Here is a 13,885-nt window from a genome sequence, read left to right as displayed (position 1 = left end):
GCGGTAAATAAAACATTACTGCAAATTGCAGTGGATTAAAATCTTAGAGGAGAAATAAGGTCATATGTCAATAAGGTCTTATATTTCTTCTCAATGATTAAAATGAATTCCACGAAAAAAAACCGTTCATCAAGACAAATTTGGGAGATTAATATTCTCATTTTATAGTTGTAATTATCATAGCATAATTTATGAGTTAAAAATAATTTCAGTCTTTGACTTCAACAAAGAATAAAAATTCAAGTAGGCTTCATGTAAAATACGGGCAAAACCGGGTCACTTTTGCTAAAAAGTCGGGATGGTCAAAAAAACAAAAAATACCGGAACTGTCCACGACCACCTAGATAACTAGGTTATATAGGAGGTCGTGAACTGTCCCGGAAAATGCGGGACGTATGGTTAATCCAATTATAATAGCCTGAAATATTTCAGTTCAGTCAAGTCAAGTCAGGATTTGTTTATATTTACCCATGGATGGCGGAATGATTAACAAATTCGTTAGGAGCCAAGCATGTTTTTCCCCATGAAAAACAGTTCCAAGTAATTTTTTTTTACTTTTCTGGAACTTTATGACCCTGTTCCATGTTGGAAGACACATAAAGGATAGGGATATGGGGGAAATGCACACGTCCCCCAGCATCAATGATGGAGCCAGTATATGCATATATATGAACTGGCCCTATCATCATGCCTTCCCCCAGCTTTCATTACACGCACGATTTCCATGTCTGTCTTTGTGTATGAGATATTGTAGGCCCATACTCTGAGTTGGCCTCTGGCCTTGACGCGCGAAGGGAGGGTTCATTTTCCAAGGAGGGGAAAATGGGGAATAAAAAACTCCCTAAAATAGCTCAAAAGACGAAAAATACCAACCTGCTCCTTTTCCCTGTGACCTTTTTACCGGAAGAAGATAAATAGAATCGCCCATCGTGACGTGACATTTCATGACGTAGCCAGAGGGCAACTCATTGTGGATTTTGTGGATGCACAATACATTATTACGAAATCACAAAATGTTGTCATACATCCGATTTTTTGTTGCTGGTGGTGAGGGCATGAGCAGGGCCGTAACTAGGCTTACTTACTAACCGAAACAGCGACCCAGTCCATATTCTGAAGAATTTCTAACCGATAGGTCACCGCCGGGGTAAACAGTCCATAACTTGGCTGGGGCCCCAAGCCGCCGAATGCGCCCCCCCCCCACAAAAGTTTACATGTTTTGCATAAAAATAACCCTTCGAAGAGGGGCAACCCAAGGAAAAGTCTGCCCCGAGAAGGCACATTACGGCCCTGGGCATGAGCATTGCCTGCGTAAGCTTCTGCTACTGCTCATACTAAAAATCACTTTTATAAATTATTGAATGAAATATAATCGATGATGCATTTTTATGGCTGCAAATTGTTTCCTATGAGTGTGAGCCGTGCTGTTGTCTATCACTAACAATGAAAATAAACAAATGGCAGAAAATAACTAATTATTAATATGATAAATAAAAATATATGAAAAATGCCACTTTGTGTGGGTTCATATTGTTCCGAATAATTTTTCACAAGATTTCGATATTGCAAAACAAGAAGCGGTTCGATGGACAAACACAGATTTATTTACAGAACAGCAATTTATACACGTATTTACAACCTAATCAGAGAGAGCTAACAACTTTCTCGCAAAGTTCAATCACAACCGACTTTTCATCGAATCTCTCTCTATTCGGGCCTGGCATTCTCATTCTCCCTACTATTTACAGGTCTGGGGGAACCTTCGAGAAAAAGAATATTCCACAAATTTCTATTTCGTAGCACCAGCTTTGTGGCACCACTGTCTGGATAGGCGTAACCTTCTGGAAGCTTCTGTCCAACCCTCCACCAGGTCTTCGCCAATTGCATGCCTTTGCGCAATACAGAAACCGGCATCAGCAGATTTTGATATTTCTGAGAGCCATTGAACAAATCGCGCCGTCTATCGTCTATAGATCGTAACAATATAAATTTGATTTACCGTATTTTATAAATATTGGAAGGTCATGTCACATTTTGGAGGTCATTTGAAGGCGCTGAACTAAGCACCTCTAACTAGTTATGACTAAATCATCTTTTTTTTCTTAAAAATATATAAAAAATAAAATATGTGGTTATTTGAAGTTATACTCTTTTATCTTTCTGATTATTGGATCTCGTAGAATATCCATACATGCAACAAATGGTCATGGTAAGCGAATTAATAATTTTTTTTAATGTTTTAATTAATCAGTGGCCCTACAAAACGCATGTTAAGAATAGCATAGCTGCCAAGTCTCCCGAATTTTTCGGGAATCTCCCGAATTTTAGCTTCATCGCTCGACCTCCCGAAAAGTTCTTAAATCTCCCGAATTTTTACGAAAATCACAAAAATCCCTAATTGTCCCTAAAAATTCCCTACTTCATTAAAAAAAATCCCCGCTTATGAAAACAATCCCTAAGAAATTTCTTGTGGGGCATGAAGCCTCTTTTTTTTCCCTTTCGAAATGACGTCACACGTCGTAAATGGGGAAAAGTTTTACAAACCCTCTGATGGTAACAAGAAAGTTGTTTGTCTTATCGTGCAGGGAAATGGCTTAGCAGCCAATAGTCCTCGATAATAATTGAAGATTATAGTGACCAAATGTCATGTGATCAAAATTTCTTTTGTTGAAGTTACGTACGTGCGATATAACAAAGCATGAATACAGATAAGCAAAAATATATTTAATCAATTTTAAAGATACTTATTCCGATGAATTTCCTTTCATCAAACGTTCCAGAAGAGGGCCGACTTTTCCTTTTTGTATAAGTAGTGTTATTTCCTGGAAAGAAATGGAAAGAAAAAAAAAACATCAAGCAAGTGTCTCAAAAAGTCAGTGTTCTTCAAAAATTGACGGTGTGTTCCTTCATCTTCCGATGATTTTGGGGTCATTCGCGGAGAATGTTTGTTCACAGCGTTTCTGATTGAACACAATATTTATTTTTACATCATTGAAGTTTTGGCCTCTAATTTCACTTGTTTTTTGCGTAGGAATTTTATTCCCAAGGGTTTAACTTCCATGTGTGTAAAATCCCTATTTTAATTTGACTTCAGTTTTTGAGTAGGGATTTTATTCCCTATGTTTTAACTTTTATGTTTGGAAAATCCCTATTTTATTTGGAAAAATCCCTATTGTATTTATTAGGGAGTGGTTTTAGCATTAAATACGGGTTTGCGCGAAATCTCCCGAATTTTCATTTTCAAAAGTTGGCAGCTATGGAATAGGAAAAAATAAAGTTTGGGCTTACTTAGTCAGCCCATAGGGTGTCCACAACGGCTTCAATTTTCATGCCTGATGTCACCTTAGTATTATAACCTCCTTGGTGTTTACCACCATAAATGTTTATTGTTTTGACAACGCTGTCACACATGACATCTATCATTCACAACTGAATATATATGTATCTATAGTGTGTTTATTTCCATTAGATTGAATGTTATCAAATCATTTGTTTTTCATTGCAAGTGAAATGGCGGCAAAACCATAAATCCGCCTTTTTCTATAAATGCCCTGTTCTTACATAGTACTTTGGGAATGTTTCGCAATCATGAATCATTATCAGTTATTTATTTACATTTCCTAGGCTGAATAATATCGGCTGACCTTGTTTGATGAGATGAGCAATAAGAAATCGGCTGAACCTGCTCAAGTTGGTTTCACTCCAGTCAGTGGTAAAAAAGATCTTCTTTGCTTATAGTAATTCAAACATTTAGATTACAAGGGGGGATGTTGTTTCCTCTCTTAAGGTAGATGTTGTGGATGCTATCGACGGCCCAATAAATTACACACGATTTCTTATGGAAAACTAATATGGAGAAGTGTTTTCATTTTTTTTATTCGACCAATAATTATAGAGTTATTGCACATTAAAAATCGATGACATCACTTTTTGAATCCTGCCAAATTCCTCCTAACATGCACCAAACGTATAACTTGCAGTTTTTAAGCTGATATCAATGCTATAACCTTGAGAATAATAAAAAAAAAAACTGAAGCAGTGCAAACCAGTTTCTTTTTCCTTAAAAAAATGTGACGACTGTGAAAGAAAAGGATCGTGGCTTCTGACAGGGTTGAATATTTCAGTTTATTCTCAATTAGCTGCAACCCGCTACATGGGGGAAGAAATTATTTTCTTTGTGGGGTTTGGCGCTTAACTGATCATTAGAAAACTGACAGGTCACATAATTTCTTACTGTTATAACTCCCTTAATGTTCGTCTGATCCTAAAATGGAAAACACTTTTCTATATTAGTTTTTCCACAAGGAATCATGTGTGTAATTATTGGGCCGTTGATAGTATCTACCTTGCATGTTTCTAAATTCCTAACAAGTTTTTTTTTTTCTTCTGGAGAAATCCAATAACCCGAGTGTTTTGTGAAAGTGTTAATGAAGTTGCCGTGAAGCTATTTTCTGGGAAGTACGCAAAAGTGTAATGCATTAATTTTCTTTACAGGGGCATTTTCATCGAATTGAATTTCTTAATGAGACCATGGGAGAGAGAGATTTATGAAATTTAAAATAAAATAGTCTGACCACCAGGTGAGAAAGTGGAGCTTTTGTACTGAATTTTCCTTCTTTCCATGGTCCATATAGCGTCTATACCAAGTTTCAATGGAATACACTAACTAAAACAGGTGCTACATAAGTCTCAGTAGTCTCAGTATACTGACACTGCTCAGACTAATGTAGCACCTGTCAGTATACTGACACTACTTCGACATATGTAGCGCCTGTTCTGGTAGACTTATTCCATTGAAACTTGGTATACACGCTATATGGACCATGGGAAAATGTAAAATGCTATAAAAAATTGCTACTTGTTCACCTGGTGGTCTGACTATTTTTTTAATTTCATAAATCTCTCCCATGGTCTCATTAATATGTACTAAAATTTTGGCTGTATTCGGATAAGGAGTTTTTGAGAAAAACTATGAAATGGAGGCTCTAGCTATATAAATGAGAATTTATATCTTATTCTGCCGTTATTGCTTATACTGAAAATCAGTGAGATTGGTATATTCTAGGTTGGGTAAATACAATTCCAGATTCTATCATTTACAAGACAAGATTATTGTGCGATTATCTACATAAGCACAATGTTGCGATTTCGGACTGTGATGATCACAATTTTTATTCTAGATTCGTTATTGTATATAAACTGAAGAGCCAAAAAAACTGGTACAGGCATGCGTATGCAAATAAAGAGATATGGAATGAATCAGAGTACGCCGCTGCGGTCGGCAACGCCTATATAACGCAACAAGTGTCTGGCATAGTTGTTAGATCGGTTACTGCTGCTACAATGGCAGGTTATCGAGATTTAAGTGAGTTTGAACGTGGTGTTATAGTCTGCGCACGAGAGATGGGACATAGCATCTCCGAGGTAGCGATGAAATTTGGATTTTCACATACGACCATTTCATAAGTGTACCGTGAATATCGGGAATCTGGTGAAGAATCGACATCGCTGCGGCCGGAAAAAGATCATGCAAGAACGGGACCAACGACGACTGACGAGAATCATTAAAAGTGACAGACATGCAACCCTTCCGCAAATTGCTGCAGATTTCAATGCTGGGCCATCAACGAGCGTGCGAACCATTCAAGGAAACATCATCGATATGGGCTTTCGGAGCCGAAGGCCCACTCGTGTACCCTTGATGACTGCACGACACAAAGCTTTACGCCTCGCCTGGGCCCGACAACACTGACATTGGACTGTTGAGGACTGGAAACACGTTGCCTGGTCTAACGAGTCTCGGTTCCAATTGCTTCGAGCTGATGGACGTGTATGAAAGCCTGTATAACAAAGCGGAGATTGAGATGTAGTTCGGAAAGAAAATTCACATTCCTGTATGGGGAATCGAACCACCAATTTCTCACTATCCAGGCGAGTGTTCTAACCATTGAACTACAGAGGACAGACATTTCCTTCCTTAGAGCATATGTATGAATCATGAGCGGGACTGCGCATGGGCATCCTCCTAGCTCAGCTAATAGCTCTTACGACGTTAGCCCAGTGCCGTCTTAACGCATGGGCCCACCCGGGCACGGCCCGGGGACCTCAAGAGAAGAGGGGCCTCACAAAATTGAGATTCGGTTGAAATTTTCCAGGATTTACCAGGTAGGGCCTCAGACAAACCATTTGGCCCGGGGGCCCATGATACTCTTAAGACGGCTCTGCGTTTGCTCCCCAGATGGTGGCATACAGAGAGAAATAATGTCACTCTCGCTGTTCGCACGAAGTACACAGCCCTGTTCAGCATTCATACATATGCTCTAAGGAAGGAAAATGTCTGTCCTCTGTAGTTCAATGGTTAGAACACTCGCCCGGACAGTGAGAGATTGGTGGTTCAATCCCCCACAGAGGAATGCAAATTTTCTTTCCGAACTACATCTCCGCTTGGTTATCCAGGCTTTCGTACTTTGTCAGTAGTTTTTCGTACTAAGACAACCATAAGTATTCTTTATGGGCATTGTATAATATTTTATCATGTGTATATATTGTTTATAATTTTGTTTTAATTGGGTTGCTGTATTTTTGAAATATATGACATCCATATTTGTTATGGGCATCTTTTTCTCAGCCACCTCGTTGGGCATTTTGCCTGTTGTGGCGTTGTATTTGTATGAACAACGGAGAATAACATTTCTCTCTATAGTATTATTAATGTTTTATATATTTTGTTTTTTTTAGTTGAAACTTTTCAAGCTGGTAAACCTTTAACGGGAAGTCCCAGGATACTACGGGATCATTGTGCTGTTCTGTACAATTCAGTCCAGGAATGGAACGATCACATCATAAAAGGATTCGTCATCGTGAAGCAAATCGCTGATTGCCTCCAACAGGAAATGTAAGCTCTATCTCTGTATTTTTGTCGTTAAACTCTTACTTAGCAATTTTTGTTCAAGCCCCTATCTGTCTCAAAACTGATTTTAGGTGGGCTGCACATATTCGGGCATTGATTCACAATTGGAATTTTTATGCTTGGAAATGAAGTGGTGAGATGTGTTGAATACTTTGAAGACTGCCACGCTTTAATTACTTCTACTTAATCATACACGCACCTTGTACACATTCCCTTTGCGGAATTTTTAATGAATTGGTACATGCCGGAATATGTGTTCTGAGTGCATGTGTGGTCCTAACGCATTTATGTTGTCTGAATTATGTATGTTTTGTGTTCTTGTTGGTGCTGCCATCTGTCTTTCACATTTTGAAATAAAGATAGCAAATGTTTGAATTTCCATGTTAGTCAGTATTGCGTTGTGGGTCTGCCTGCTTCCTGCGGAGCGACTTTCTAACTGGAGATGGCTGGTGTATTCACATTTCAAAGTTGAAAAACTGCAGAAAATCAACTTTAGTTGACCACCAGTTCTCCTTCTAACCAGATCATGGCCCGCTGCTCTGTCTCAATAAAGAGGTGTAAGTAGGTGGTTGACGAAGACCTGGAAAATGTGTGTGTATGTGTTATAAACCGAATGTGAAGTTTGTTTCTGTGTTATGCTTGTTATAGTGCTGCCAGACCTCCATCAATTTTTCAAGCTGTGAGTCAAGTGTAACAATTGAATAACTGACATTGTAGGCCTGTTGCTTTTTTGTGGTTAGACTTTTTAACAGGGAGATCATCTTGCATTTGTACATCAAAGTTTGGAACCACAGAAAACCAACTTAAGCCGACCACCACTGTAGCAGTGGCGGGGTTCGAACCCGGGTCCTTGTGATGCGAGTTCTTCACATTTTTTCCCATAGAGTCTGGGGGGGGGCACGATGATGATGATGTCAATTCATATATGCATATGATCGAACACCCCCCCCCCCCCCCCCCCGGTATTTCCACCCATGTTTTTTTCATATGCCAAAATTTTGAAAGCAATTTCTATTCAAATTCTCACATTTATTTTTTGCATATGCAAAACAAAGAATATCTCATCACAGAAAGATCCATCATTACAATGGGTTGTAATTCTGTCACATATATTCTTTCTTATCAGTTTCGTTGGGCGTAGTAGCCCAGGTCGATAAGATATACGCCCAAAGAATGTTTAGAGGTGTCACGAGTTCGATACCCGGTTCGTCCTTGTCAGAAAAATTTCCTGACTCACAGGTACAACAGCAAAGGGGATATGACCACAGAAAAAAGATTGCTACAGCAGGGACTCCCCCACCTGGGGTTAGCGTACCAACTTCTCGATGAGTATAAAAAATGGTGACATTTTCGGAATCTGCAATAAATTGTAGGCCCCGGTCTGATTAGCCCTCGTGTGCAGAAAATGACCCTGGTGCGACAAAAATAATCAAATTATCAGTTTATTTAAGCTCTAGGAAAAAGTGATTTATATGAAAGGAATTTCGGTGTTTTCCTTTTACCACCATCGTTTCTTGGTCTTTGAGGTAGGTAGTTTATTTTGCGAAAAGTACTTCCGACACAGAGAGGTAAAAAAGAATTGATTTAGTACAGTAAGTGCAGGAATTTTTATTTTATATTTTGAGATGCTGAGTTTTCGAGAAATAAAGGTTTGACTGTATTTATGGTAATCTTGATCCTATTCAATCACTCTCTTGATGTAATATTGCTAACACTAGAGAAAATAGAGATGGAGAAAATGAAAAAAAAAATGCTCAGGTAAATGAAAAGCCAAAATAAAATTCTTGTTCATGGAAACATCAAAGAAATGTTGCAATAATGAGTGGAAAAGAAGACAATTTTTCTAATTTACGAAAATCAAAATTTTTTTTCTGCAAAAACCTGACACACAAACAGCTCCTTCATTTATAATTAAAACTCCCATATTATTGATGAATGAAATTTTCATATGCAAATTATATGTCGCTAGACTGTACCACAAAGCTCATGTTAAGCACATACACATGTTTGGAAGACTTTCTGTGCCCCTACGTGAGGAATAAGTCTTGCTCTCTTCTAGGCGCTGATGCAGGGTGATGTTGTGACGGGAGGTGCAAATTGTAAAAGTTTGTTTGATCGCCTTGTATTTTACAGGACAGACAAATTTTCCCATATTATTCAGTGCTTAGGAAGGAGTGGTCATTCCCCCCCCCCCTCCCCCCGGATCCATGCCTGAGCGAAAGCAGACATCTTCAGATTCCAATGGAGCTATTGTAGACATCTTCAGCTATAAATGAAGCAGAGGCAGGCATCTTCAGCTATGAATGAAGCTGAAGCAAGCATTTTCAGCTGCAAATGGAGCAGAGCCAGACAACTTCAGTTGCGAATGAAGCCTAGGCAGAGACATTTTCAGTTTTAAATGGAGCAGAGGCACGCATATTAAGCTACAAATGAGCTGAGTCATAAACCTTCAGCTGTGAATGGAACAGAGGCAGATATCTTCCGCTGCGAATGGAGCAAAGACAGGCGAATTTAAGGCGTTGTGTGTTGGAGAAGCGACTATTCGGCTCTTGTGGGGGGGGGGGCTGTCTAGACTTTTTATATAGGGTTCTGTTTTGTATGAAAATTTCCCTTTTTTTGTGAAAAGGGTCATTAATTTTGTGGGAAGCAAAATAATCTAGTTAATTAATCACAAAAGAAAATTTATGACTTCATTAATTTTTATTTTGTGAAAGATCCATTTTTTCACAATTTTGTGAAGGGTCTGGAAAACTGACCCAACTTTCGGCTGGACTAAATAATCCCTTCTAGTTTACACATATCCCCTTTATATGTATATCAAAATTTATGGAAGTTTATTATTTAGAGTTTGAGTTGATTTCATTTTTTTCTTAGAAAAAAACATAGAAATTAGAGAACTCTCTTACTAGTTCACCATCTTCCCACGCAGTGCGTTTTTCAGTAAAATTTATTGACTGTAAATTGTTGTAGATCCGATGAAATTTCTGATGGTTTCCAAATGCCTACATCAGCTTTCGAATCTGATGCCGACAGAAATATGCAGAATCTGAGTGAGAAATTGACAGAGGAGATCGAGTCAATGGTAAATTGAAGGTCTTGTTTATTCGTTTTGGTCACCTTGCTAGACAATAGCTCTTCCACTGATTAGGTCAAACACTTGTGCAGCATTTAAACAAATTTTTGGTAATATACAAATACTCTAGCTGATTTTGTTTTTGAAATTTTTAGAAGACTCAACAGAATATAATGGAGGATACCACTGACAAGATCAAAGCTGTTTGTCATTTGATGGTCCAGGAAAGGCTCAGGGTGTCTGAAAGCTCAGAGGATTTGGACAATTGCATACCTTTCATGTCATGGCCAGTTTTTCGATTCTGTAAGTTAAAAATCTATAAAGAACAAGTTATTATTGCAGTAGAGCCTAATAGCCATTGTGGGCATCATGATGGTCTTGCATTGCAAGGGCCTTCTTCTAAATCATGCACACCTCTGATCCATCACCATTGGGTAGTTTTTATAACTGTTTTACCTCCTTTCAGAAATGAGTTGCACAAAAAGTGTGAGTGATTGCAAATTACAGGCTGCATGTATATCTAGTGTCATGTGTGTACAGGGCGCATAGCAAACGGGGGGTATGGCATTTTACTGGCGAACGGTTTATCCTACAGGTATACTTGCAATTAGAAAAAGTTTCCAAATGATGTGTAGTACTCAGATATGTCATTCATGTTGCAAGGGGTTGTACAGTTATTAAAATAAAAAAAATTACTTTTTATAGTGTCCTTGAGTGCCCTGAAACCCAATTAGAAAGTTGTTGCCCTGTCTTTCCTGATGCCAACAAAAAAAAAAATTCACATTTTGAAGTGAGATATTCAAATTTAGAAAGACAATGGAAAGCTGGGGGAAAAACATCTCTAAATGCAAAAAATATTGTTTTACCATGCGATTTTTTGTAACTCATAAAAAAGTGTTTTAAATGTAATTTTTTTTCCCCAGAAAAATATTATATTGGTTTATCAGTAGCTGAAATTTATCATTCTTACCACATTTTCTATTCATGGGAGTACATTCTGATGGTACATCTTTAAATGGTATAAGACGATGTGTGTGTGTGTTTTTTTTTCAAAGAATCTCTGGGAAGTAGCTTGAATATGTATATTTTTTTCATAAAAGGTATCTTAGTTACCAAAATTTGTCATTCTTACCACATTTTTTAATCTTGGGCTACATTCTGATGCTCTATATCTTTAGCAAATTCATGAATGAAGATTGTGTCACACACTAATTGTAGTGATCCTTTATACAGAATATTTCAATTTTTTATATGATTTTGAAAAAAATACTGAAAAAATATCGTTTTGAGCCAATGTTTGTTTAAAATTTTTAAATTAGAAAAAATATTGGTTACCATTATCAAAAATCCATAGCAACAGCAACATCATTCTGGCACGATATCCTAGAAATATTCCCCGCCGTTATCACTGTGTGTGTTTTTTTTGCTACACAATTATATACCTTATATATATTTTTTATATCGTTATTTGGTTGAATTTTCCATAACAATACAATTTTTCATTTCGTTTTACATTCAGCTTGAGGCTTACATAAACACGAATATTCAATCAGTTTTATTTTTTCCTGAAAATAGGCTTCAGTGAGTTCAGATATTCGTTCATAGATTACAGGAAGTGTTTCCTCTTCCATGAGAGCGTCGATAGCATCATGAGAAGTTTTGGTTTTAGGTCCTCCTTTTTATAATTTTTTTTTTTTTTTTTTTTGCCATGTTTATGGGATAGTAATTGTTTCAGTTTATGAAGAGTGGTGGCACGAGTCGCGTCTTTCACTCACACAAAATCATCACTGATCGTGTGAAAATTGTTATTTCGATTGTTTCCATCCTTTTTTTTCTGTAGATGAAGAAGCAAAGCAACTTACATCAAAGTATGCAAAAGAAACAGATATGAAAGCAGTCGTCGCATCAGAGATCTGCAGATTGATGAACAAAGATGCTGTTTTATTTTTCACTCTGTGTTGGAAATACCAGCCGTATGCTGATTGTAAAGACGTACTTGAAAGTATTGTTATAGAATGTGGGCTCAAAACGTAGGATACTTTCTGGTTTAGTTAGTTCAATAAAGTTTAAATTTGTTGTACTATTGATTTGATTATATGTGAATAAATATTTCAGAGTCGAGAAAACTTGATTTTGAGCCATGTTTCATTTTCTTATCCAATGAAATTTTTTGAAAGAAAAAAAATTCACAGGGGGAGGGGGGGGTTTAAATGTCACTGGTATCAGAAAATTTGGAAGATCCGATGTTTTGGTTATGGAGGTTGGTTGATAAAAACTTTCCTTTATAGCAGAAAATTTTCTGCCGTTCGTGGGCCAGAAACTGGTATATATATAAGGCCTTATTTCACGTAACTAACAATTTCTAGCCTGACAATATTTCCCCAGAGAAAAATCTCAAATTGTTACCAAAAATTATGCTACAGGTAAGCGAAGTATCACTTGAAAATCGACAATGATGGGAAAATGGTGCATAATACAAAATCCTTTCAGCATAACAAACACGTGAGATGAATATCCATATTCACGGTCAAATATAATTATATGTTGGACAATAATTTTAAATAGTGTGCGGAAGGTAAGATGAAAATACAAAAAATATATATTTTTTACAAAAAATCAAGCCAGTAAAAATGAGAAACTCTAATACAGGGCTCACTCAAAAAATTATAAAAAGCAGGAAAAAGTTGGACTAAACAGTACAACAGGGACACCATATTTAAAAAAATCCCTAAATTATTATTTTTTTCATAGCACTGTTTCAGTATCCTATAAGATTGACTCAAGCAAAATGGCAGTTACAAAAACAATTTCTGGCCAAAACACAATTTTTTTTTTTTTTTTTGCCTCTCCTTACAATAATATAAATTACATGCTTTTTTGGAGTCTTCCACATTCCAGCTTGTTAACTCTCTTCGACAATACACCCAGCAAATTATGAAGACATACGTTTTTTTTTAAGAATGATGCTCATTCGAGACCACTTTCAAGAGCACAGTGCAAAAAGTGTGAATTACAAGATCTGATGTAAATAAGTCAAGGTGAACTGGTTGTGTTTGGACAACACAACAAACTGTGTTGTCTATCCTTTTTTTAAGGGATTTGTTTACATTTTACTATAATCATTTTTGACAAATGAATCACTTTCATTTCTAGCTCTTTGCAACGCATTGTAAATTTTTTTTATGCCTCTGCATACCCAAAAAATATAGAAGACAATTGAATGCTATTGAGCAACATCAGAATCACCAAACCCAGAATAGGCCCATGTATCCAACTGCGTTGTTATGCAAACTGTTGTATCACCTGTACACAAAATGTGCGCCATAATTTTGAATGATGAATGTTAGTTATCGTCCAAGACCATAAAACTAGTAAATGCAAAATTATTTTTCCATCCAGACAAAAGTTTTTAAATCACTACTCTACTTGTTGTACCCTCAAACTAAACAAATGAAAAATTAATAAACCAAATGGTACACATATACCCCAAAAATTACATTAAAACTGATACAATTTCTGCTTTGGCAGAATCATTAATTACAATCTACGGCATTTGTAATATTGGCAATATATATGGTTCACTCCTCAATTAAAATGAATTCCACAAATTTTAGAGAGAGAGCCTGGCCGAGACATGACTTTTCTTTCCGAGTTCACCTCAGCATAATATCCGGAAAATAACTGTTTCCTTCCACAAATTTTGTTGATAGGATTTGGTAAAAACTAGAAAGTAAGACAAAAGCAGGAAATTTCACCATAATGGACGACAAGTGGGGGCCCTGTACAATATGACAAAATATGGATTATATGGTTCCCATCTCACAAATTGGTCGAAATTTTTTCTCCGTAAATAACATTTAATAAAGTATGACTTACTGAAGCCCACTATTTCTCGCTATTGG

At 36.9% G+C, this 13,885-nt stretch overlaps 1 protein-coding gene across 1 annotated transcript; it reads left to right on the top strand.

Moving 5' to 3' along the window:
- Positions 1 to 438: 438 nt before the first annotated feature.
- LOC149078404 (cyclin-dependent kinase 2-interacting protein-like) lies at positions 439 to 12,114 on the top strand. The gene is made up of 6 exons (XM_089242060.1): positions 439 to 540; positions 3,625 to 3,712; positions 6,739 to 6,895; positions 9,881 to 9,992; positions 10,139 to 10,286; positions 11,824 to 12,114. The coding sequence occupies exons 2-6, from the start codon at positions 3,658 to 3,660 to the stop codon at positions 12,015 to 12,017; spliced, it is 666 nt and encodes a 221-aa protein (XP_089098186.1). The 5' UTR covers positions 439 to 540; positions 3,625 to 3,657; the 3' UTR covers positions 12,018 to 12,114.
- Positions 12,115 to 13,885: the final 1,771 nt, after the last annotated feature.

The sequence above is a fragment of the Pholcus phalangioides genome, unplaced genomic scaffold, assembly GCF_987345545.1.
Source record: "Pholcus phalangioides strain wild (caught in Gottingen) unplaced genomic scaffold, Ppha-v1.0 ptg000014l_1, whole genome shotgun sequence".
In the NCBI taxonomy this organism is placed as follows: domain Eukaryota; kingdom Metazoa; phylum Arthropoda; class Arachnida; order Araneae; family Pholcidae; genus Pholcus; species Pholcus phalangioides.
The sequence above is the reverse complement of the archived record's forward strand: the minus strand, read 5'-3'. Positions and strand labels throughout refer to the sequence as shown.